A 22881-nucleotide genomic window follows, 5' to 3' on the forward strand; every position below is an offset into this window, starting at 1 on the left:
ATTGTTCAACATTTTGCCTGAATTCTTTTTGACTTCTCTATGCTAGTTTCACTCTTCTCTCATTCTGCTAAAAGTGTTTTTAGACAGCAGTTATTCAGCAAAGCAATTCAAAATGAACAGTCAGTGTTAAAAAACGAAATCAGAAATAGAAACGGGATAAAACCATAGAGCCCGATTTTAGATGCCCGTCACTCGAACGTTGTTCTTAGTTACCATCTCTAATGCTTATTAATAGCCGCGTTAGCAATTCCGGGCAGCTATTATTGCGGTCCTATTTTTTTTACTTCGTCAGTAAACAGATTTTTGTTTTGTCTTACCCTGACTTCTTGGAACTGACTTTTTCTATGACTTCAGTGACTTCTACTGCTTTGCAGTTAAAATTTGTGTTCGTGACGTCATTTCTGCTTTTAGGTCAATTGCGCGACTTAAAAAATGAACTTTATGAGTATTCAGGTAGTGCCAAACGTATATGCCCTAATTCTTGAGTATTTGAGTCTGGTCAATCTGTTTCTTATTTTGTTTGTTTTTTCAACTTTTGGAAGGACACAAGCGTCTATCGCGGCTATTTGCCGCAATCTGCTGGCTATGTTGGGTTTTGATGCTGGCACCTGTGTGGTCTCACTACGAAACAGGCGTTCTGCTCAAAATAACATCAAAATAGATCGAGCTTTAGTTTTGTTGGTGCAAAATTCATTTTTTCACTGGTTTTTTTCTGCTTTCATTCCAAATATTGGTTATGGAAATCAACGGCGGCTATTTTCTGGCAATCTGCAGGGTATGTATTTTTTGAAGCTGTTTTTTAAGACTTCTAATAGCCGCCCTCAGCTTATCAGCAGGCTATTATTACGCTCCTATTTTAGTTGCCGTTAAACAAAGTTTGTAGCAATTATATTAGTCCTCTTCGTTTTTTGTTATGCGATTTTTCGATTGACAGATTTTTCGTCTGATTCATTTTACTTTTCGTCCTCAAAAATGGGATACAGGTAGCGCCCATTGGGCATTAAAGTCTCTCAGAGCCTTTCAGCTCACTAGTCTAAAATATGCGATTCAAAAAAACTTATGGAGACCTATACTTATGGTGTGAAGGGCGGTTCTTAGAGGTTTTTTGTCTGATTTTTCGTTTGACAGTTTTTTCGTCTGATTCATTTGACTTTTCGTTCTCATAAACGGGGTACAGGTGGCGCCCAACGGGCATTAAGGTCTATTATAGCCTCTCAGCTCGGTTTTTAAGACCTGTACTTATGGTGTGAAGGGCAGTTCTTGTCTTGATTTTCCGTCGACAGATGTTTCTGAATTTTCGTCCTCAAAATTGGGATAAACATGTAGCGCCCAGCGGGCATTAAGTTCTCTTAGAGCCTTTCAGCTCACTAGTCTCCACATATGAGATTCACAGAAACCTCATGCCCCTTCAATTAAGCTAAAGCAAGCCTCAATAAACCGTAACTAGCTACTGACGCAGCCAACTGCTAGCTTGTCGTTTGAGAGCAATTCTCACATTAGTCGATTATGTTTTTAGAGCTCATGCTTTGAGTTGTTATACCAACTCAGAGTTGTTGTACAAGCTCAAATTTTTCATGTTTTTTAAGGTCTATGAATTTTTAATCAGTTTTCTGTTGATTATTCTGATTTTATTGATTTTCCGTGTTCTTTGCCTCTAATTGTTTTCTTTTCTATTTTACTCTTATGCTGACGATTAGTCGTTTTGTAGCTTTTAGCAAGAATTGACTGGTTTTGAAGACATTAGTATAAAAATAAATTTATGTTTTTGATATGAATAGTGTTTTTGCGTGCAAGTGGTCTTTTCTCTGGATATTTGAAACATTTTTTTAATCGAATGGAAGTTGTAAGTTGAGCTTAGCTACATTGCTGAGATTAGTTGATTATGTTGTTAACCTCCGTCAGCCTCTCAGTGGCTATTATTTAGGCGCTCTCCTTTCTTAATTTGCTTTACCTTTCGATCACGTTTTTCGTTTTTGCAAAGTCACGATTTTCACGCTCGGTGTCTGACATACTTCACGCACTGTTTCAATTAAATGGATTTTAATTTTCTCATGCAATGAATTATGCAATGTGAATACGGGCAAAGTCAAAAGAGCAAAATCAAAAGATCAAAAACGGGATGAGCATCTAAAGCCCTCTCATTTAGTTATAGTTCATTAGGTTATCAAAGTTCATTAAACCGATGGCTAGCTGGCATTAGTATTAAACTTAATAGCGTTCACTTTAAAAGCTGAATTAAGTGTAATTTCAGAATCTATCCAAATATGCAGAATTTGCACACAAAATATAAAGATATAAAACTGTATTTTCAGTATGAAATTTTCTTACGAACGTTTTCGAACTCTTGAGTTCATTGTCAGGTTATAAACAATACAAAATGCTAAAATGAAAAGCCAAACAAAAACGCAAATCACTAAAATTACTCAAGGAAATTTGAAACGAATTTTTACATATCTACAGTCGTATCTACAAAACTTTGCATTTTCTATTTGATGTAGCAGATGCATATCGACATGTTTTTTTTATTAAAATACCTACATAAATTACCTTAAAGATTCTCTTGGTTTTGTTCAATTGTAAAGTTGAAATTGTCGTTTCATAACGTCTCTTTCAAGTTGGAATTTCATCTCGAAACTAACCTTTGTGTCAATTCTTGTGTTCGGTATTCGTCGCGTGTTGATGGCTGGTTTCGCCTCTAGTGTCATTAACTTAGATTGGTTGCAGCACTGGTCTATTATCTTCCACTGGAAAGCTGTTTTATCACCGTTACACAAATGCATGTGTTCCCATCGGTGAGTCCGCCTTGGCATGCTCTGCAACCCTTGTGGTAATATGTCGGAATGTCTGCCCTACATAGATGGATTTGCATCAATTACAAGTGATTTCATAAACCACGTGGGGTTTGAGGTCTTTATCAAAGCTAGACTTGGGGCTAGGTAAACAGCTCTTTTAGTTTCCGAGTGGTGAAAATTGTCTGTACAGGATGAATTTTGTTCAGCTTTACAAATTCATTAGAGATGTTGCCTCTGTACCGTAATACAAATTGTTTCTCAGTATTTTTTTTATTTATTTGTTGTTTTACGGTGACACCGGCGTTATATCCTTTTCTTTGTTCTTTCATTCGCAGCTGGTTAATTGTATCCTTGACAATATTCCCTACCCAATGCCTAGGATAATGATTACGTTCCCAAATCTCTTCATTTTTGGATGGAGGTTTTTGACCGCATCTAGCAGCTGTGTTGCCTCTAACTGTTCTCACTATGTCGTCGACATATCTCGGAAACTTTTGTTTCGGACGAATGGTTAATGTCAGTCTCATCATTTTCACGGCAGAATGAGCACATCCCAAAACTGGTTTTCCATGCTATCATATTCTGTGCTACTATTTTGACATTTTGCGTGGAACCATCTAATGCAAATTTCACACCACCCCTGGAACGTGCTGTCACACGGTGTTTGCAATTGCAACAAGTGCTAAATTGTGTGTTGGTTTTAACATTTAGGTGTCTGTAATTTCAATTGTGGCTCCCACGATTTCATCCCAAGGTTAGCCAAAATCGCTGCCAAGGACGCACGCATTGCCAACCCGTCTTTCTGACAGTACCAACTTCCATTGTATTTGAAATGGACGTTTCCGACGGCTAATTCGAGCAGATGTTTCATTGTTGTTCTAGGTATGTCTGGTTTATCGTCCCCAGTATAAAGCAATCGCAGGGCAATGTTAATGGCTTCCTTTACGGGAACGTTGATGTATAAACTTTTTACATCTAATGATAGGATTTGTTCGTCTTTTTCAAGTTTCATTTGCTCCAGCTCCAGAGTCTTTCGTGCGTCATTGGTGTTAGTTTCTATGTTTGCTCCTTCAATCTTTTGGAAAAAGAAATTTTTTAAGTTTATGGTATTAACTTCCTGGGATAGAGAGAACAGGTCTGTGGGGTTTCTTTTTTGTGTACTTTAGCTAATCCATACAACCTTGCCGGTTGTGCTCCAGTGGGCCTTTAAGCTTCGTAAACGTTAACCGGTATCTTCCCTTTTTTCCTCATATTCAAAAGTTCTTTGTGTAGTTTTTTCATTTTTCATTACGATATTATCGCAACTCAAGTTTTCTGAACTGTTTGCAATCTACTTTTTCCAGTTTTTCTGCGTACGTGCTCTTTTTCATAACACAAAACCCTAAATCAAAAGGAACAGCAATCAGGGCGTTGTCACGCAGATATTTTTGCATTTTTGCTAATGCTCTATCTAAATGTGTTTCTCTGATGTTTTAGAGTACCATTTTGCTGCGGCTTCAATTTCGAGCAGTTTTTCACCGGGTAAATTGTTCTCACGGAGATCCCTTATCAAATTGTCTATGTCCGCCAAGAAATGCAACTCTTTAAACTTGTCCCTTTTTGGATGCTTTGGACCAAACGCGAGCAAGTCCCTGACGAGTACCGGCTTAATGATATCTAGAACCACTACAGTATTCTCATTAGATGATCTTAGGGGCTTGTCTTGCCTTTCCGAAAGTTTGGCAAGTTTTCTCTGCAGTCTTTGTTCAGAACTAACTACATGGTTGCCAACTCGGTTGCGCAAACCAAAAATTACGGAGGGCAATAGGTAGTTATCTAAATTCTTAAGGAGAACTTTTTGACTAGCAGCTCGCTTTTGGTCATATTTATTATGCGTGTCAGCTGCTGCGGAAGTTTCCGACCTTAGCAATTTTAGTTAAAAACTATGCACCGCTTGATCCGAAAAAATATCTTTTTGGAACACGAAATATCAGTGCTAAGGCAAGTTTTAAATGTGTTAGCTTTGTTTTTCAGTAGGTAGGAATGCTGAAAGTGCTCCTTTTAATTTGTTATTTTTAGTGCCTCTTGCATTAATACTTGCAATTATGTTCATATTTTACAGAACCGAAATTGATTTCTGCCTATCTATTTTAGTCGCTTGATGAGATTGAGAAAAATGTCATGCTTTGGAAAAAATGCTGTTCTTGTTGATGGTATGACCGTACCAGTATGTGCGCAGCACAATGTTACAACATACCTCTCACGCTTAGTATGTGTGTAAAAAAGTCTGCTAATCGAAAATGTGCTTATTTTCATTTAACTAACTAGTTAAAACAGAAAATAAATAGTAAATAAACAGTCGCATCCGAGGGCTGATGAGACCTGCCATTAGTGAGACCGCGAAACAAGATCAAATAACAACAGATTCATTTTGACGAAAACCAATTAACGACCAAAATCAAAATAGCATCAGATAAAACCTGGAATCTGTAGACACAAATATTCTTGCATAATGATACGAATACAAAAAGAACGACAGATACAGGCAAAAATTCTATTAAATTTTGCGAGAGTGGTGTCAGCCGTTAGAAACTAATCTAGTCACTATGAACCTTGAAAGAAGACGTAATTGAACATATCTAATAAGGACATCTAGCGACATTAATCAGAAACGTGGTCTGTCGTTGATGTAGTAATGTGACAAAACAACAAAAAGGAAACTCAGAAGGCAAATGTCAAAAAAAATTTTCATGCAAACAACTAGTATTAGTCAAAAAAGCATTAGTTAAAACACAAAGCAGTGATCAAGATCAAATTTAAATCCCTAGAAAGAGGTCTCTAGACACAATTTTTGCCTAAATTTGTTTCCGCAAATTCTTTGCCTCGTCAAATGTTCGAGAGCAAATCGTCCGATGTTAGTCGGTTTATGCTCAGGTTTAATTATGGTATTTGAAAATACACCGTTTTTGACTTCGAGTTTGTTAACGAGTTTCCATAAAATTTCTTGCATAGTTCTCCAAAAATTTCTTGCATAGTTTTTCAGAGTACTTGTTGCCCTCTCATACTTGAACTAAGGAATTGTTTGAATCTTAATTATAAGATTTGACAAAATCGCAACGGAGTTTTGTCAACGCGAGATATATCAGCATCATACCTGTTTAAATGAAATAGGGAATATCTTGACTGTTTTTTGTTCACTTTTTCCACTTCAGTTTTTTGCAGTCTTAGTGCGTTACGACAAACTGGCAGAAATCATGCCATTCAAATTATTCAGTTCTGTTTTTCAAAGTTTGAGTGCTTGAGCTGATTGGTTTCGAAATGATGGATTACCTCTGGTACTTGTGCCAGTTTTGTATTTTCTGCACTCCGGACTTGAAAATTAAGGCCTCATTCAGTTTTCTTGCCAGGACGTATTTGGAGTAATTCGTTCTTTAATTTTTGTCTCATGTTGATCAGATCATTCCTTAAACCGCTGCACATTCTCTACAGTTTTGAAAAATTAAGTTTGTCAGATGTTGGGAAATATGATGAAGCACTCAGTTGAAATCGTGATACCGAAAAAGGCGAATCTGATTGAATAGGTTTTTTATATATGTCTATATATTCTTGTATACAAGTTCAAAATTTTTACTCATTTACAAGAATAATGCTGCTGCGAGCACAGGAAAAGCCAACGAGACTTGTTTCCTGTTGTCACTTTTGGCAGAGTTGCTACTTGCACTTTTATGAAATTATAATTCTCATCTGATGCAGAACGACTCGCCTTACGACAGCCGAGGAGAAGCGACTGAACTTGCAGACCTTCGGAGCTCCCTCTGTTATCCGCAATAGGCCAAGTGGGCCACACAACTACAACTCTGGAGGCGGGGGTGGATTCAGACCCAGGTCAGCTGGAAACTTTCACGGAGGAGACAACTCAGGTGGAAGAGGCGGATACAATAGACGAGGTATGCTATGATTTTTTTATAGCTGCGAAGCTGTAAGCTGAGCGTAGCTATTTTGCGGTGCTCTTGGTTTTTTTGTTTCGTCGTCTGGCGCTCTTTTTTCGTTTTACATTTGTTCACACAGCAAAGCTGAAAAAGTCAAATTTTCTGAATGACTTCTTCCTCTCACTAACAGCATTTGCGCGCGTGACGTCATTTCTCACTCGCTTTAGCGAAAGTTTTTTGGTTATTTGCGTGATTAGATTTTGATCATACGTGACTTACCTCACTCAATAAAATGACTTTTGCACTTTAAAAACTTAAGTTTAATTTGAATTTGTTTAAGGTCAAAGGAACTCCTATGTTTAGTAAAGGTCCCTAATAAGAGGCTTCTGAATTTTAACAAGCTTTACTAATTTATCGCTGAATGTTTTTTAGCCTAGTTTTTTTGAGCGGCGTCGATTTTTTTAATTTAGATCTGTATCTGTTTCTATCTCGATTATATGGCATGCAGGTCTATTCTTTCGCAGCTATTCCGGCAATCTGCCGGCTATGTTAGAATATTGTCGATCAGATAACATAGAGCATTTTAGCTAACTGTAAAATGGCGATATAATTGATTGGATACACATTCATTTAAAAGTCATTTAAATTCATGTAAAAGTCACTGAGGGGGTGGATATTTCACATATGCCTTTTACGGCTCATGAAATTATGATTGTGCGGAAGCTCGACTTGTGTTTGTTGTTCACGCAGACGGCTATTATAGAGCTCCTATTTTTGTTTTTTTACAATTCATAGAATTTGAATTGTGTTGGGGCGCTGTTTTAACATGTGTTCACACATTTTTCAATGACTTTGATCTCTCAAAACGAGATACAGGTAAATCCCAGCGGGCATTAAGTTTCATTAGAGGCCTAAAGAGGTCCTTAGTAGTGCTTCAAGTGCTTAGAGTGGTGCAGCTGCTGGGATGGCCTTAATTTAAGGTTTAAAGGTCTTTTTTGGGAGTTTTTGGGCTCAAAATGGCGCAAATTTTGAGATTTTTTGTGATTTTTTCAGTTTTTTGTTTGATTAGTCTTAGGTAGAAGTTTTTAAAAGTTGATGAAGGCCTTTTGCGAGACAAAAATTCTTGTTATGCCCATTTTATGAACTATATTTTTTGGTACTAAAAACAAACACTCAAAATGATACTAATTTTTTCAATTTTCAAGTTTCTTGAAAATGTTTTTCCAGCTGCAGGGACCAGGGAACCTCCTTTAAGGTGTGATAATAGGCATTGCATAGTTTGTAGTAACAATGGATTGGTTTTCAACATTTTAATGTGTCGAGTTTTAGCATTTTTTGCAATTTTTTTAGGTTTCCTAAAGTTTTAGTCAATTTTTGATATTTGTCCATTCTCAAGCGCCAGAAAATCTATTCAACGGTCTGATGAAAAGTTACTGCATGGCTGTTAGTTTCAATGGATTTGTTTTCAACAATTAGAACTTTCGTATTTTAAAAGTTTTTGATAAATTTTGCAATTTTCAAGTTTTTTAAAAAACATTTCTCTTATTCAGTTTTTCTTGCCTCAGTAGCCCGGTAAGCTCATCCATGGTTTGATAGTACATTATTGAATAGTTGCTAGGGGGAATTGAATGGTTTTCGACATTTTAATAGAACGAATTTCTATTTTTTGAAAGCTGAAATTTTTAAAATGATTGCCTATCGATCTTTGAAACCAATGAATTTTTTAAGGCCTGAAGTTGGGTTACTCGATAGCATCTAGATACACAGAAATGATTCTGAAGACAAAAATTAAGATTTTTAGCAACATTTTATTAAAATTTACAGTTCATTTCTGCCATTTTCGAGTTAATCGATCTTCAAGGGCCAATGAATTTTTTCAGGTCTTGCAGAGATAATACTGGACCGATTTCAGAAACAAAAATTTGTTTTGAACATGTTTTTGAAATAGGTATATTTAAAGGGATCAAATTTTGGGGTAAAGTTTGTTTTGTTTGTTTGATTCTTTTAGTTTGCGTGTGCGTTTTGGCTGGCATTGTTCAATTGATCTGCTGGTCAGTTACAGTACTTCTAAGTTTTTCATTCAATTCTTTGAATTGTGTTTCAGGACTTGTCCTGCTATGTTTTTTTACTTCGTGGAATAAAAATTTGTTTCGCTTTACCTCATTTCTCAGCTTTTTCGACATTTTGCGTGAAAGCCTTTTGACTTCTCTAGGCTAATTTCACTCTTCTCTCATTCCGCTTAAAGTGTTTTTAGACAGCAGTTGCTCAATAAAGCAATTCAAAATGAATAGAGTCGGAACAGCTACGGGATAAACCCATGAAGCCCAATTTTCGATGCGCGTTACTTGAACTTTGTTAGCATCTCTAATGCTTATTGGTATCGATACTAGCCCCGTATCCTCTTACTAAGAAACAGGAGGATGTTCAACTACCAAATGACATCAAAATAGTTAGTACTTAAAAATAAATTTTTTCATTCTTTTTCAATTCCAACCATGGTTATGGGGATCATCGGCGGCTTTTTGGGGGCAATCTGCCGGGCATGTTTATTTTGTGCAAAAGTACTATTAAAGGTAATACGTTTTTTAATTATGCACATTTGCAGTTGTTTAAACCTCTCAAGATGCAACTTTTTGTTTTAACAACTTTGACGCTATTTTTTATGAAATTTGATTTTTTTTTGGAATTTGCTAGTTTTGTAGTTATTTTTAAGTCCGCCGTCAGCGTCTCAAACGGCTATTATTTAGGTGCTCTTCTTTTTTTTTAATTCGATCTACCTTTTGATCACGTTTTTCGTTTTACATAAGTCACGATTTTCACGTTTGACTTCTGACTTACCTCACTCACTGTTTCAACTGAATTTATTCTAATTTTTTGACGCATCGAATTACGCAATGTAGTGAATACGTTCAATGTCAAAAGAGCAAAATCAAATTTAAAAGAAACGTGATGAACCGATAAAGCCCGGTCTTTAAGTCATAGTGCATTGGTTATCAAAGTTCATTAGAGCTATTGCTAGCTGATATTAGTAATAAGCTTAATACCCTTCAGCTGAAGTAAGTATAGGTTTAGAATCTAACTGAAATTGCACATTGAATTTGAACAATTTTTGAAACTTGGGGGAAAATTTTGTAAAATTCTATCTCTACTTTCTCTGTTTCAATCCCGATATGCGTCTAGCGCGTCAACGGCGGCTATTTTCCGGCAATCTGCCGACTATGTTTGTTGTTTTAGTACTTGGTCTCATCAATGACATGTCTCAATAGCTCTCTAATAAGGAGTTATCAAATTAAATAAGAGCTCATTTGTAATTGATCTGTTTTAACGACTTTGAACCAGTTTAAAAAATTTATTAACAATTTCTCGATTTTTCTTTTTTAATAGCCGCCCTCATCTTCTCAGCCGGCTATTATTGTTTTTTTTACTTCGTCGAACTTTTTTTCGCATTAACCATAGAGTCAGTATAAAAAAATCAAAGGCAGAAATAGAAACGGGATAAACCCATAAAGCCCATTTTAGATGCCCGGTACTTGAACTTTGTTCTCATAAGTTTTAGTTACTATCTATAATGCTTATTGGTATTGACACTAGACCCTGTAGCCTCTCACTGAGAGATAGGAGTATGTTCAATTACGAAATAAATCTCACTTAAAAATGTTTCTATACAAAAATCAATTTTTGTTGATATTTTCTTTCAATCCCAATAGAGTTATGGGAATCAACGGCGGCTATTTTCCGGCAATCCTGGTATGTTTTATGTTTTTTTTAGTTGTTCTAGCACTTAGTCTCATTTTTGACGACTCTGATTGTGCTCTTATGAGTCATATTAGATAAATTGTTTACGCTTTTCACGACGTTGGCAGCTTCTGGATTACAAAAATATGACTTTATTTGGCCCCCTTTGTACTTTTTTATGTTCTTCAACGTAGTCCCATCAATTATAGTTCTCTAGACTCCCATTTAGTGGCTGGTATTCAGCGGATAGTTTTCATGACTCAGCCACTACTCATTTTCGGAAATTGTTAGTGATTTTTGCCCGGTCTTTTTGTATTTTTTTTATTCCACGTAGTCTCACTAATGACATTTGATCTCTGATGAGGCATAATTGAGTTCGTTTAAGAGCATCACTTAATTGCTGAATTTTTGTTTGTTTTGATTGAACGTTTGTTTTGATTGTTGCCTGAATTTGTTACTTTGTCACGTGGTCGCTGAATTGTTCTGATTTGATTTGATATACGCTCTTGATTGATCGATAGTGGGATATATGTTGAGGGTTGAAGAGTTCTAGTTGCGTGTTCAATGACACTTCTTCAGACATTAGTAAAAATTGCTTTTTGTCAAATATCGGTTTTTTTGTCTGTTTACTTTGTCTTTCAAGAGTTATATACAAGGTTGGTATTTGCCGTCTGAATTCCCATTTTTTTAAAAAAATTTTAACGTTAAGATAACTAAGAATTTTAATCACTATTTTCCTAAAGTTTTAGATTTTTTGTTCTGCTTATTTCAGTAGATTTGCTAAATATAATAGCTTTTTGTTTCAAAGATGCTGACAGTGTCTGTCGTCTTCAGTTTGTTCAATTATTTGAATTGTAGTTCAGAACTTGTCCTATGTTTTTTACTTAGTGAAATAAAAATTTATTTAACCTCATTTCGCCGGTTTTTCGACATTTTGCTTGAAATTTTTTTGACCTTTCTAGGCTAGTTGCATTCTGCGCCCGTTCTGTTGAATTGTCTTTTTAACAGCAGTTAAATCAGTGGAGAAATCGAAAATGAACGAGTCATAAAACAAATCAGAAGTATAAACGTGGAACCCATGAAGCGCAATTTTAGATGCCTACTAAAAAATTTGTTCTCATAAGTGTTATCTACCATCCCCAAGTCTTATTGGTATTGATTTTAGCCCCTGTATCCTGTAACAATAAAATTTCATTGAAATAAAAATTCGAACTTTAAAATTATTTCTGTGCAAAAATCAATATTCAGTAGTTTTAATCCGGGTCGGGGTTATGGAAATCAACGGCGACTATTTTCCGCCAATATGGCGAGTAGGTTTTCAATTTTTCGAAACGCAAATTTCAGCTAATTTATAATTGGAATTTTTTTCTCCGAAATAGTCAATTAATTGCTCTCGGACAAAGTTTGAAACAATTGTAAACGTGTGTGTGTGTTTTTTATGCAACAGTTTTGCTTTGTTCTGTTCTGGATTATTCTTTCGAATGACGTTTTCACTTTTTGACTTGATTTTTGCGTGACCTAATTTGCTCTTATTCAGAAATTAAGGATTTGCTAAAGCAAAAGCGATTGTAAGATCACAGCCCATAGCGTTGATAGCCGCGGTGTTAGTTTAGTATATTATGACGCAGGTCGATGACGAACTTCACCTTGGTTGGAATTTTTGACCCAAAACTATCTAGGCTTAACTCGCTCTGGATTAAATTGACCCGCCTGTCGTTCGAGAGCAATTTGTCCGACGTCGGTTTGTTTTTTTTTGCAATTTGCTTCATAAACAAATATATGTGCCGTCTCCTTTTCTTGCCATTATTATTAGATTTCAAACATTTTTTTGAAACAAGATGTCACATTTCTGGAAACAAAAATTTAAAATTAGGACTGTTTTTTATGCTATAGCTTTGAAACACTAATGTTTAGGGTTGTTCAGCGAACTGTGTATGAGATTCCTGTGATCTATTGGTGGCTCAGCTTTCTCAAAGAAGAATAATTTTCATTTGTAAAACCTTACCTCAGGGATGCAAATTTCAACACCTGACTAGATTTCAACGCTCAAATTGTTTTGATTAATGGACAAGTTCTTTATTTTCGTCTGTTTTTATACTTTTGCTGAGATTAAATCTGGGAGATATCCCTGCATGGCTCTCGGCTTCAATGATCAATGACTTTTTAGGTAATTATTACGGAGGATTTGACAAGAATGCGCCTAACTATAGACGGGGTCCTGGCAACAACAGCTATTACACGTCTAACTACTCTGGAGGAAGTCAGCACAATAACAGGCAGAACAACAGCGGAGGATACCATTATCAAAATAGGCAACAGCCTGGAGGTGGACCGAGGATGCCTCAACAAGGTTCCTTTTGCTCTTCCAAATTTGAACAGATGCTCATAAATATCCGCAATAGCATATCTTGTTGCTGCTGCTGTTAGGGCTTCTTTGTCCAGATATCAGTGTTAATTTTTATCCTGGATTTGAACACTTCGTTTTGAGCTAAAAAGGAAATTTGTTTCAATTTGCTTGTATGATGTCAAACCGCTGTGTATTCGTTTAATGGTTTATGATCTTTTAATACTCTCTTTCAATGACCAGTAACTGGAATTGAGATGAAAAATTTAATTGAAAAAATACTTATAATTGTTTTTATTCCCTCCTCTTGCAAATAATGTATAACTGATTTTATTTCAGCTCAAGCTTGAACTACGGCACGCAAACATCCGCAGTGCTTGAAGGAATCACATTGAGAACGACCGAAAGAAGGAAACTGATTCCAACTTGGTCTTGCGTTTTAAATTAATGTTTCGTTTTGTAATACAACTGTTAAACCCTCACGGCATTACCCCACCCCTTTAACACGTGACCCTTCAATGTCGGCATAAGTTAGCATGGCTAAGCAGTAAACAACCCCACCCTTTATAGTGACCCCTCTAAGCTGCTTGCTATTGACTAACTCTTAGCTTTTAGAGCCTATTGGTTGCATATAATACTACTCTTACATACCACACATAAACACAATTCATCTGTCCTATTGAAGAACGTTCAAGTAATGAAATGAAATGACTGACTTTCATTGTGAGTACCTGACCTTACCCTTAAATGGACTGCCAGAGCGATAGAAAGAGAACGCGAAAGACTGAATTGCTCCAAGTTGAAGCAAAGACTGATTTGATCGGTTATTTCTGTTTGTTCACTAGTAATTACTGTAAAATACCTAAAACATGTGCTGTGATGATTGAATGCTATCATGCTTCTCTTTAATTTGTAAGGATAGATACTACAATGTGTAGCTATGCAGCAGTAATGATAATGACGTAAATCGATTATGATAACGCGACACCAGAACACGAGTTTTAGTCAGTGACTAGCTCCATGAAGACTGCAGTCTAAGTGATTCATATTTCAACGATGCTTCAGTGGCGTTTTCAACGGATGTGAAAGAGGCTGCTGTTAAATTGATTTAGACTCATTTTTATCAATGATGTTGCATTAAAACTATTGGGTAAACTGTTGGAATAACAATGTTTTACAAATTCTTTTTGAAATTAAGCTGAGTTGAAATTGACAATTTACTGTAGGGCTCGTGAGAAGTGAGATTAATTAAGCTAAAGATAAATTAGTAAATTGGTATCCACGTGATGTTATTCCTTAAGTTGTTTGATTGGCCGCTATGTGACTTAGCGGCATTTGTCACAGCAAATGCCGCTATGTGACAAAACTGCTTTAACATGTAAATAGACGCGTCATCATCATAGCAAGCTATTATTGCTGTCCTATTGCGAAGCAAAGAGGAGTATTGGTAGAGTGCCGTTTTTCAGCGCCAATTTTTCAAAGTGTGTATTTAAAACAGGATGTAAAAATGCACGTGAAAGTTTTTGAGGGGAAAATTGCTGAAAACAAGATCATAGTGGTTTTTCTGTTCATGTGGCATTTTAGGGAGAGAAAGAAGACTAGGTGTAATAACATTCAACTAAGGTAAAAATGGTTCAGATGTAGCTTTTCTGAGCAGATTTATAGTAGCAACTCTGACCTTGCAATCATTTTGTAAAAAGCTAGGGAGCAATTCTGTCAATTCCAAGTATTTGACGCAAATTTGAGTTATCACAGCCCTCAGCTACTTAGTGGTCTATTATTGCGTTCCTATTTTACCGACCCGAAGAGTATTAGAGAAGTCGTTTTTAATAGCCGCGAAGCGATAGCTGAGGCTATTATTGGCCTTCTCTTGGTTTTTCGTCAAGATTTTTACGACCATGACGTCACAACCACTTCACATCTGCTTTTTGTTCATTCGTTCATGCAATTTCAACTGAATTGCTTGCGTGCCGTCATTTTTCACTCTTAGTGGAGCTAGTTTTTTGTTCATTCGCGTGATTAAATTTTTGGTCACACGTGATTTACATCACTCGTAAAAATGACTTCCTCACTCTGAAAATGACTTTTCTTTGCTTTAATTGATAGAGATAAGGTCAAATGAGTGCTTGTCACTCTTAGAAATAGCAATCAATGATACAGATTCTTAATCAAATTTAACATCTCAGTCTTTCATGAAAAGAATAAGTTTCTTTTTGGTATTTCTTTCTTACCTTTTTGAGACTAAAGATCCTAAATAAACTATGAAGCTATAGCTGCTATTTTCTGACAATTTGCAAGCTATGTTTAATTGCTCTTGAACGAAGTTCATAACAATTTTTGTAAACGTGTGTGTCTTTTTTATGCAAAATTTTTGCTTGACTGTTTTGACTTTTCGATTGACTTTTACGCCCTTGAGGTTTTGCGTGATCTAAAGTTCTCGCTCAATCAAAATTTCAAGCAGCTGAATTCAATTGGCCATAATATGATACTAAATGTCAAATGAAAATTCCGTCGAAACTGGTGCCATTTTCCACTTTAAATCAATAGTGGTAAATTTTAATCTCTATTGTGGTTATTTGAAGCCCACTATTGAACTTTTTAGTCCAATTTGGGCTCCTCCTCCCCCCGACTGAAGCAGGTTGCAATTGATTAGAGATCCCACTAGTCGTTCGAGAGCAATTCTTCCCACGTTTAGTGGGTTATGTTTTAAACCTTTTCATTGTAGGAATTTTGAAGCAGGAAGTGAAACCCGTGCAAAATTTTGCAGCAGTTTGGGAGCTGAACCAAATTGAAAAGTGAAGAGAAAAGATAAGGGTTTTTGTTAATACCGCTGTCTTCAAGAATGCAACAAAGTGAGATTTTAAAAATTCTGGCTAGCAAATTTTTGTTCACATCCGGCTTTTAAAACTTTTTTCTTAATTATAGTTTTAGGTAGTGTAGATAGTGTCTTGTTTTGATAGTGGTCGGAAAAAATGAACAATTAGACTTCGCGGTTTTTGTTTATTTTTTAATCGTAGATAAGCTTTTTAAAGCCTACTATAGCTGCTGTTGTTTTGAAAGCATCTCAAAACCCTTATTGAACCAATGAACTTTTTGCTCTGTGCTGTTGTAATACAAATTTTCTGGATTTCTTTTTCATGTTTGTACAAATCAGTTGTTTTGAGTACACATCAGTGTTGCCTTTTGAGTGTCTTGATTTTGGGTTTCAGTTGTTTCGGTAACAATAATTGAGTAATTTTGAACAGATTTTGGCTGAATTTCGTGTTTTTGATAAGTCATTTTGCGCAATTCGCTAATTTTTACTGTTCAATATTTTATTCAGAGCCTTTCTACGGTTGCTGCAGGAAGTTAGGGGAAGATAGACAGTGCACTTTTCAAGAATACAAGAAAATTAAAACAAATTGAACTTCTGTTTTTGTCCTTTGCTATTTTCTGTAACTGACCAATGTAGTGTTGAAGGTTTTGAAATAATGCTTTGAGGGTAGTATATTGGCTTTTCATCCATTATTTGTTGCTGAATATTGCAGAGAATTTTGCAGAGAATATTTTGCAAGTGGGTGTCATTCTTCGCTTCTTCTACTCTTTTAAAGTGCTTTTAAACATCAGTTGTTCAGCACAGCATTTTAAAATGAAAAGAGTCCGCAAAAAAGAAATCAAAATAGAACCGGGATAAATCCATAAAGCCCAACTTTAGATGCGCGCCACGTGACGTTTAATCTAACATCTTAGATACCATCTCTAACGCTTATTAGCATTGATTTTAGCCGCTGTATCCTCTCCTTAAGTGACAGTCGTATGTCTAACAATAGAATGAAAGCGCACTATAATAATTCGCTCTATAAAGTTTTCTTGCAGCGATCAGTTGGTTCCATATTTTTATTTTAATTCCTGGCGGGTTTATGAGAATGCGGCTACTTTTGGCAATGTGCTGTGTATGTTCTTCTGCCATATAGAAGTTTTAGAAGATTTTGAGGTGTAAGGTGTAGTTGGGTGGCTTACCTTTCGTGAAGCATCAATTTTAAAACGTTTTTGTTCAAAAAAATTGATTGTTCTCCTTTTTTTACTGATATTGTTCAGTTAAGGTTTGCGCGACCATTTTCTTCCTGAATAAGCTTCTTAATCGCTCTCAACGAAGTTCTAATTAATTGAAATGGCTAGCTTGGACCTGTATAGTGATTCGGAATTCAACAAATCTATACTATATACACGAATTGATTAAGTTACAAAGGTTAAGAACACTTGTCGCACGCTACTAAAAAAGGGCACACAATATGTAAAATGTAAATTGAAATTATTTTGCAGTTGTGTTTGGCTGTTAGCATAATTTTCATCGACATTTCTAGAATATTGAAAGTTCAATCTGCTGACGTTAGGTTGTCTCCAAAACTTTTAGATACTTTTTTTTGAAAATCTATCTCTGTCTAAGAAGCGGAGGATCCTATATGCAACTGCTTACTTTTGCAGTTGCATATCATTTTTCAGAATTAAAGCATTGGCTTCTTTTTCAAAATTCTAGAATTTTTTTTGAGCGATTGACTGCTTTTATTTCAGTGTTCGGACTCAAGTTTATTGACATAGGTTAATTAATTGCTTAATTGCTCTCGAAAGAAGTCAATTATTGTAAACTTTTGTAATGACCAAATTACCTGCAATTGACCAATTTGGCTGATAAATTGTAGAATTTGACAAAAGGAAACATGATTCAAGAGGCCTCCACAAAAAATTGTAAATATATTTGTAAATAGGGCAAAATTATTATTGCTAACTCAGCTCAACAATTAGAAACTAGGAAGATCTTTTGTCGGGGAAGCTAGAAAATTGGTTACTCAATCGAAAACTCAACAAAGATGCAGTAAAATGATTGCCTGTTTCTATCGAAATACTTTGTTTTTAATCTTTTTGGAAACAAATAACGAATTCAAACTCGATCTCAATAGCTTTTTGATCATGGACGCTATCGGTTTTAGTTTTCCAACATTAGTTTCTTAAATTTGAAATCATTGATTTGAGCAAAACGGACTAGCTGATAGAGTTTTGAGGGCCAAACTCATTTGCAAGGCGATTCAAATAGAGCTCGGTAAGTGAATTATTATTTGACACAATTTTTTTTGTTTTATCTTTTGATCAGATCTAAACAACTTAAGCTACAATTTTGCTTCAAACTGAGGTGCTAAATTTTAGATGACTCGTGTAAACCTCGCGCTGTTTGTTATCAGAGCAGACATCAAATACTGTTAATTATTTAGTCTTTGTAACTTTAGTTGGTTATTGTGGTGCACTATGAAGACAGATAGTTATTTGAAAAGTTATTAGCTGTTCTTTATTGCGTTAGTTTCAACTGAGCGTAAAATAAAACCAAGACAAACCAGAATTACAAAGATTATCAGTACATAAAACAAGATGTAGTTTTCTATCTCTGCTAGCATTATAATTGTAAATTTATTGTTATTTATGAACGAAAACTGTCGAAGGATTGTAATTTTACACCCGATCACGATATTGCTGATATCAGTTTGCAATTGATTTTTCCTATTCTGCTGAAAAAATTAAAATTTGCTGAAAAAACAGTCTTATTCTGCTGTTTTTTCGTACAATATTTCCACTCTTAGAAAACGTTGTCTTTCATAGAAGCCTGAAAAAAAGAAAAGTCTGATGAAGAGCCTTTCAAGTTAATTTGTAAAATTTTTCAGATATTTCAAATTTTTTGATGTTACCAATTTTTGAAATAATTTTCTAACTAGCCGTCACGAGCCAACTTTACCTGCAGTATCAGATAAAAGTGCTTCATGTGTTCAAAACTGCTTCAGATATATGTGTTTCAAAGGCACAACTCAAATACAACTACAATTTGAATCACTTTTTTTGAAAAAGAGATAGAAAATTTCAAGGTTTTCTTCTCCAACTTCTCATTGCTGGCAACAAAAACAAAATTATGTTGACATCTGATTCCACTGAGTTGACGTACAATTCAGTCACAGGCCTTAAAACGCTTTTTGTACCTCTGAATCAGGCTTGTACACCACCACTAGAAAGCGTGCAAAATGAAAATCTTTGGCTATTGTTTTTCAACCGTTGTTGTTTTTGTTTTGTACAAAAATAACGCAGGACCAAAAATCTCGAGAATTAAAAAAGATGTTTTGTGGTCTTGAGGTTTTCATTTGCAGTTCAAGGTGGTTGCGTTTTCCACTGCTATTCTTTAAGCGATATTTTTAAAAGATTTTCAATGCATGTGATCACAATCTGTCCAAATATGTAATCTGACGGACGTTGACTGCAAAAACAGGACGAATGGTGAAGCACATCCAATAACATCTAAACTAAAAAGGTTTACACTGAAAGACCAATCAGAAAGACGTACACAATCAGAATTTTATACTTGATCTTGATACTCGAGTCAGTTTTCACCCTTTTAGATTGCAACTTCACTTGGCGCGTTCGCATTACAAAATTTATTTTCTCTAGGTTTTCTCTAGCTTTCGCTGGGCGAACTTTTTCGCTAGGCTTGTGTTTTTCTGGGTGAAATGTCCAGTTAAGTCCTGTTTGCTAAACTTGAGGATGAAGACGACGACTTGCAGAAATAATGAAATAAATTTGGGCAACCAAACGCGAAAAGCAAAAGTAAGAAAAATAATCTTCAGAAGGTACTAAGAGTCATGAACAAATGACTCCCAATACGGGAACATTAACAGCGGACATGTGAGTGAATAAAATCAGTCAACTTGGGCTATGAATGAACTAAACATGATTTATGATAACTGCCCTTCAAATAATTAAAATACATTGTTCAATTAAGTATATCGTATATAAATGTTACTGCACTAGATAAAATGAGGTTTCATGTACAATTTGTACATTTCCGCCTTTTTTTGACCAATTTGAAACTTGCGCTAATGGAAATTGAAAAAACGATATTGATTTATTATAGTACTTATTCACCGGTTATACATCATTTAACAAAATATATACTGGTTATGATAGTTAGTAATATTTAGGAAACTAAAAAAAGATTTGTGTTTCTGTCTACAGTTTAAAAAATTGCTGTTTTTCTCATCTAGATCCAAATTATTGTCAGGACTATGATCCGCTGGGAAAACCCTTGGGTCTGTAGGCGAGACAGTACCGATGGCAAGCGAAGGATATGCGTTGTGAGTTGGTTCCACGTGAGCAGCAGTGTTGACGATCGATTGTATAATGGACGGTTGAAAAGGTTTGATGTCAGGTTTGAGTTTAACTTATTAGGAGGGCATCAATTAATAGATTCTCCCAATGAATCGTCCTGGTCGAGTTCATAAATTTAGGGCTCTTTCTTGATTGTTTGCCAGATCTAAGGGGAATTTGTAGTGCTTCCCGGTTTGCTGATGAGGTAGGAATTTGTAGTTGTTGATAGATGTTAGATGTTGGATTTTTAGAAGATTTAGAAGTTGTTGGATTTAGAAGTTTGCTGGTCGCATATAGGAGTGGGAGTTTTAACGTTGTTTGGGGAGAAGTGTAGGTTGGAATTTTTGGCTTTCATACTCTCTGTCGTAATTAATCTATTTAGCGTAGTGATTTGCGGTGCAAGTATGCGGAAAGATTATTAATTGCCGATTCGCGGTGCGAGATCCAAATTCAATTTACTTGCGTTTACTCGCGGAGCGGGATTTCAAAAGAAGATTTGCAGAACTGATTTTAATTGCAGAATATCAAGAGAATGAAATTGTAAAACATAAAGCACTCAAGAGCAACGTGAATGCGTGATCAGACATGTCTGATCACGGAGCGGGAAACTAGGCAGACAGTTGACGTAAGATAATAAGATACGAATTGAACAAATTAATGAAGGTTATAATAAATGAACTAAATTTAGGACATCGTGTAAGATTTACTGCATCAATGAAATTAAGGAAATAAATATACGTCAGGTATCACATACTCTTTGCATCAAGAAAAATTGTAGAATACAATTTTCGAAATATAAATAATAACAATATTTACAAATTAATATAACGTCCCCGGTTAAATAGATAATATCAATATATGTACTTGTTATCATAGCTAAAAATACGGTAATTAATAAATTATGGAGTGTTTTGCAGTTTAGACAAGTTTATATATTCCATTCTTCATTTTCTGAGTTTTGTTCCTCTGCCTCCAGTGCCGTCGTCGATCGTACCAGCGTTGGGTATCCATGTACAGTAGAGGTGTATTTCGAGGTGCGGGTGGTGATACTTGGCCAATACGAGGAGATACGTTTAATTCCTCTGGTTGATTTTCAGCGACTTGTTGCACTGACTCTACGATAGTGTCTGGTGGTGCGTAATTTTCCACATCTCCCGCTCGGCGGGGTCGCTTTGGTGGAGGCAGGATATCCGAATTTTGCGGGGAAGTTTCGAATCCATAATAGGATGGGCTTCGACGAGTGCGATCTGAAGTTCGCGTATCTTGAGGTGCTGGAGCCGGAGCAGTAGATGTTGATGCGTGTTGTTCGTTAATTGAAGTTGTTGTTGGCTGATTTCGCATCGCGGAAAAGTTTGGTTTTTTCGGGATTCGTCCCCGCATTGCGCGTGATATATTAGATTTCGTAGACGAGACCCCGCTGCCCGGTTCTCTCCTTCGGTGTTTCATTTTTTTATCACCCTTTTGTTTTCGGGTGAGTTCTTTTATATGGCTGTGAATTAGCTCCTCCACAGTTTTCTCGCCAGATCTAGGTCCTCTGCGATCGGCATAAGCCTTCAGTGGTGTTTGCCTCTCCAACTGCGTACCAAATTTCGCAATATCGCTATTGCGAACTGTTACCACTGGTTTTCCGGGTTCCTTTATAGTGGAGGTTGTGGGGCTGACTTTGAGTATTTGGGATTCCGGAGCAAGGACCTCATATAAGCCTTCCAGATTCATTTTCGAGCGTCTTTTGCCATGCACTTTTCTCGCGAGGTTCAGTTCTACCGCGCGCTCCTTAAGGGGGATAGGACGAATCGCCTTAGTCTTCAAAAATCGTGGCTCTCCATCTGTACTTGCTCGCTCTCTGAATTTCGCTTCCGTGTTCGCTCGAGACATACCAATCTCAACTTCGATATCACTGCGATATCCGTTGACCAACTTTTCATCAGGCAGTATCTCCTTTGGCATCACTGTGTCCTCGTCTAAATAATGATTTATAATATTTTTGTACGTCAAGTTTAACAAATTGGGTTTAGTTGCTATCACGCTTAGCGGGGTGTTAGGCTTTCGTCCAAAGTGTGCTTCGAAAGGCGAGGTCTTTGTTGTTCTTTGTTTACATATACGCAATTGGTGAATTATTATCTTTAATGCAAAATTTACATGAAAATCGCGTGTAGATAATTTCTCTTCTTTAATACATGCAAGTCTATTCTTAATTGTTCGAATCAGTCGTTCCACCAAACCGATAGCACGATGATCATTTACAGGTGCTTCGATGATTTCAATGTTGTTTTTGTTACAAAAAGTCTTTACTTGATTTCCAACTAAACATTTTGCTTGATCTAAACGGATAGATCTTGGGATTCCATGAGTTTCAATATACATGTCCAAAAACTTCAGAACGTTCGGTCCATCAGCTTTATCATAAATATATGCAGTTGGGTATTTAGAGAAACGATAAATTGCTGCTAAAAAGTACACTTCATTACCCTTTTCATCAAAAATTGGTCCCCCAAAATCAATTTGAATTTCTTGATTTGGTTCTACACATGGTATGTGGGGAGTGAATTGCTTGGCGGGAATAATCGATTTAAAGTTCTTACCGGTTGCCGTACAAAGTTTGCATTCAGTGGCCTTGACGATTAACTCACGGTGCTTGTAAGGCCACCAGGAATGTGTAGCCATACAGATCATGCCCCAGGTGCCCGCGTGGCTTGAATGGATGTCATCAATGAGCGCTTCGCGTAGCACGTTCGGAATAGCCACTCGTTCGTCTATGCAAACGCACCCGGAACGTACGTGGAGATCCCTCCAATATGAGTGGATATAGGGATTGATTGCTTTTAAACGGCTTTCGTTGTTGGTCAAAATACAATCTCTGACCTCTTCTAATACCGCGTCTTTACTGGTGAGCGAAGCTATTAGAGACTTGTTAAATAATTTCGACACTATATACTCGAAAGTG

General features: G+C 36.1%; 1 protein-coding gene and 1 long non-coding RNA gene across 2 annotated transcripts in view; both read left to right on the top strand.

Annotated features, from left to right (window-relative positions):
• The window catches only part of LOC142348854 (protein LSM14 homolog B-like), a 46019-nt gene extending 41416 nt beyond the window's left edge, over positions 1 to 4603 (top strand). Inside the window, exon 8 of the mRNA XM_075400396.1 lies at positions 4269 to 4603. Within this exon, the coding sequence (XP_075256511.1) occupies positions 4269 to 4603 (335 nt within the window). The remainder of the gene's footprint in view (positions 1 to 4268) is intronic.
• Positions 4604 to 6505: 1902 nt separating this feature from the next.
• Positions 6506 to 13960, top strand: LOC142351010 (uncharacterized). Its single transcript, XR_012760933.1, has 3 exons — positions 6506 to 6718; positions 12603 to 12785; positions 13119 to 13960. It is a non-coding gene; the product is annotated as an uncharacterized LOC142351010 (long non-coding RNA).
• Positions 13961 to 22881: the final 8921 nt, after the last annotated feature.

This window comes from Convolutriloba macropyga, chromosome 1 (genome assembly GCF_964194025.1).
Source record: "Convolutriloba macropyga chromosome 1, txConMacr16.3, whole genome shotgun sequence".
NCBI lineage: Eukaryota > Metazoa > Xenacoelomorpha > Acoela > Convolutidae > Convolutriloba > Convolutriloba macropyga.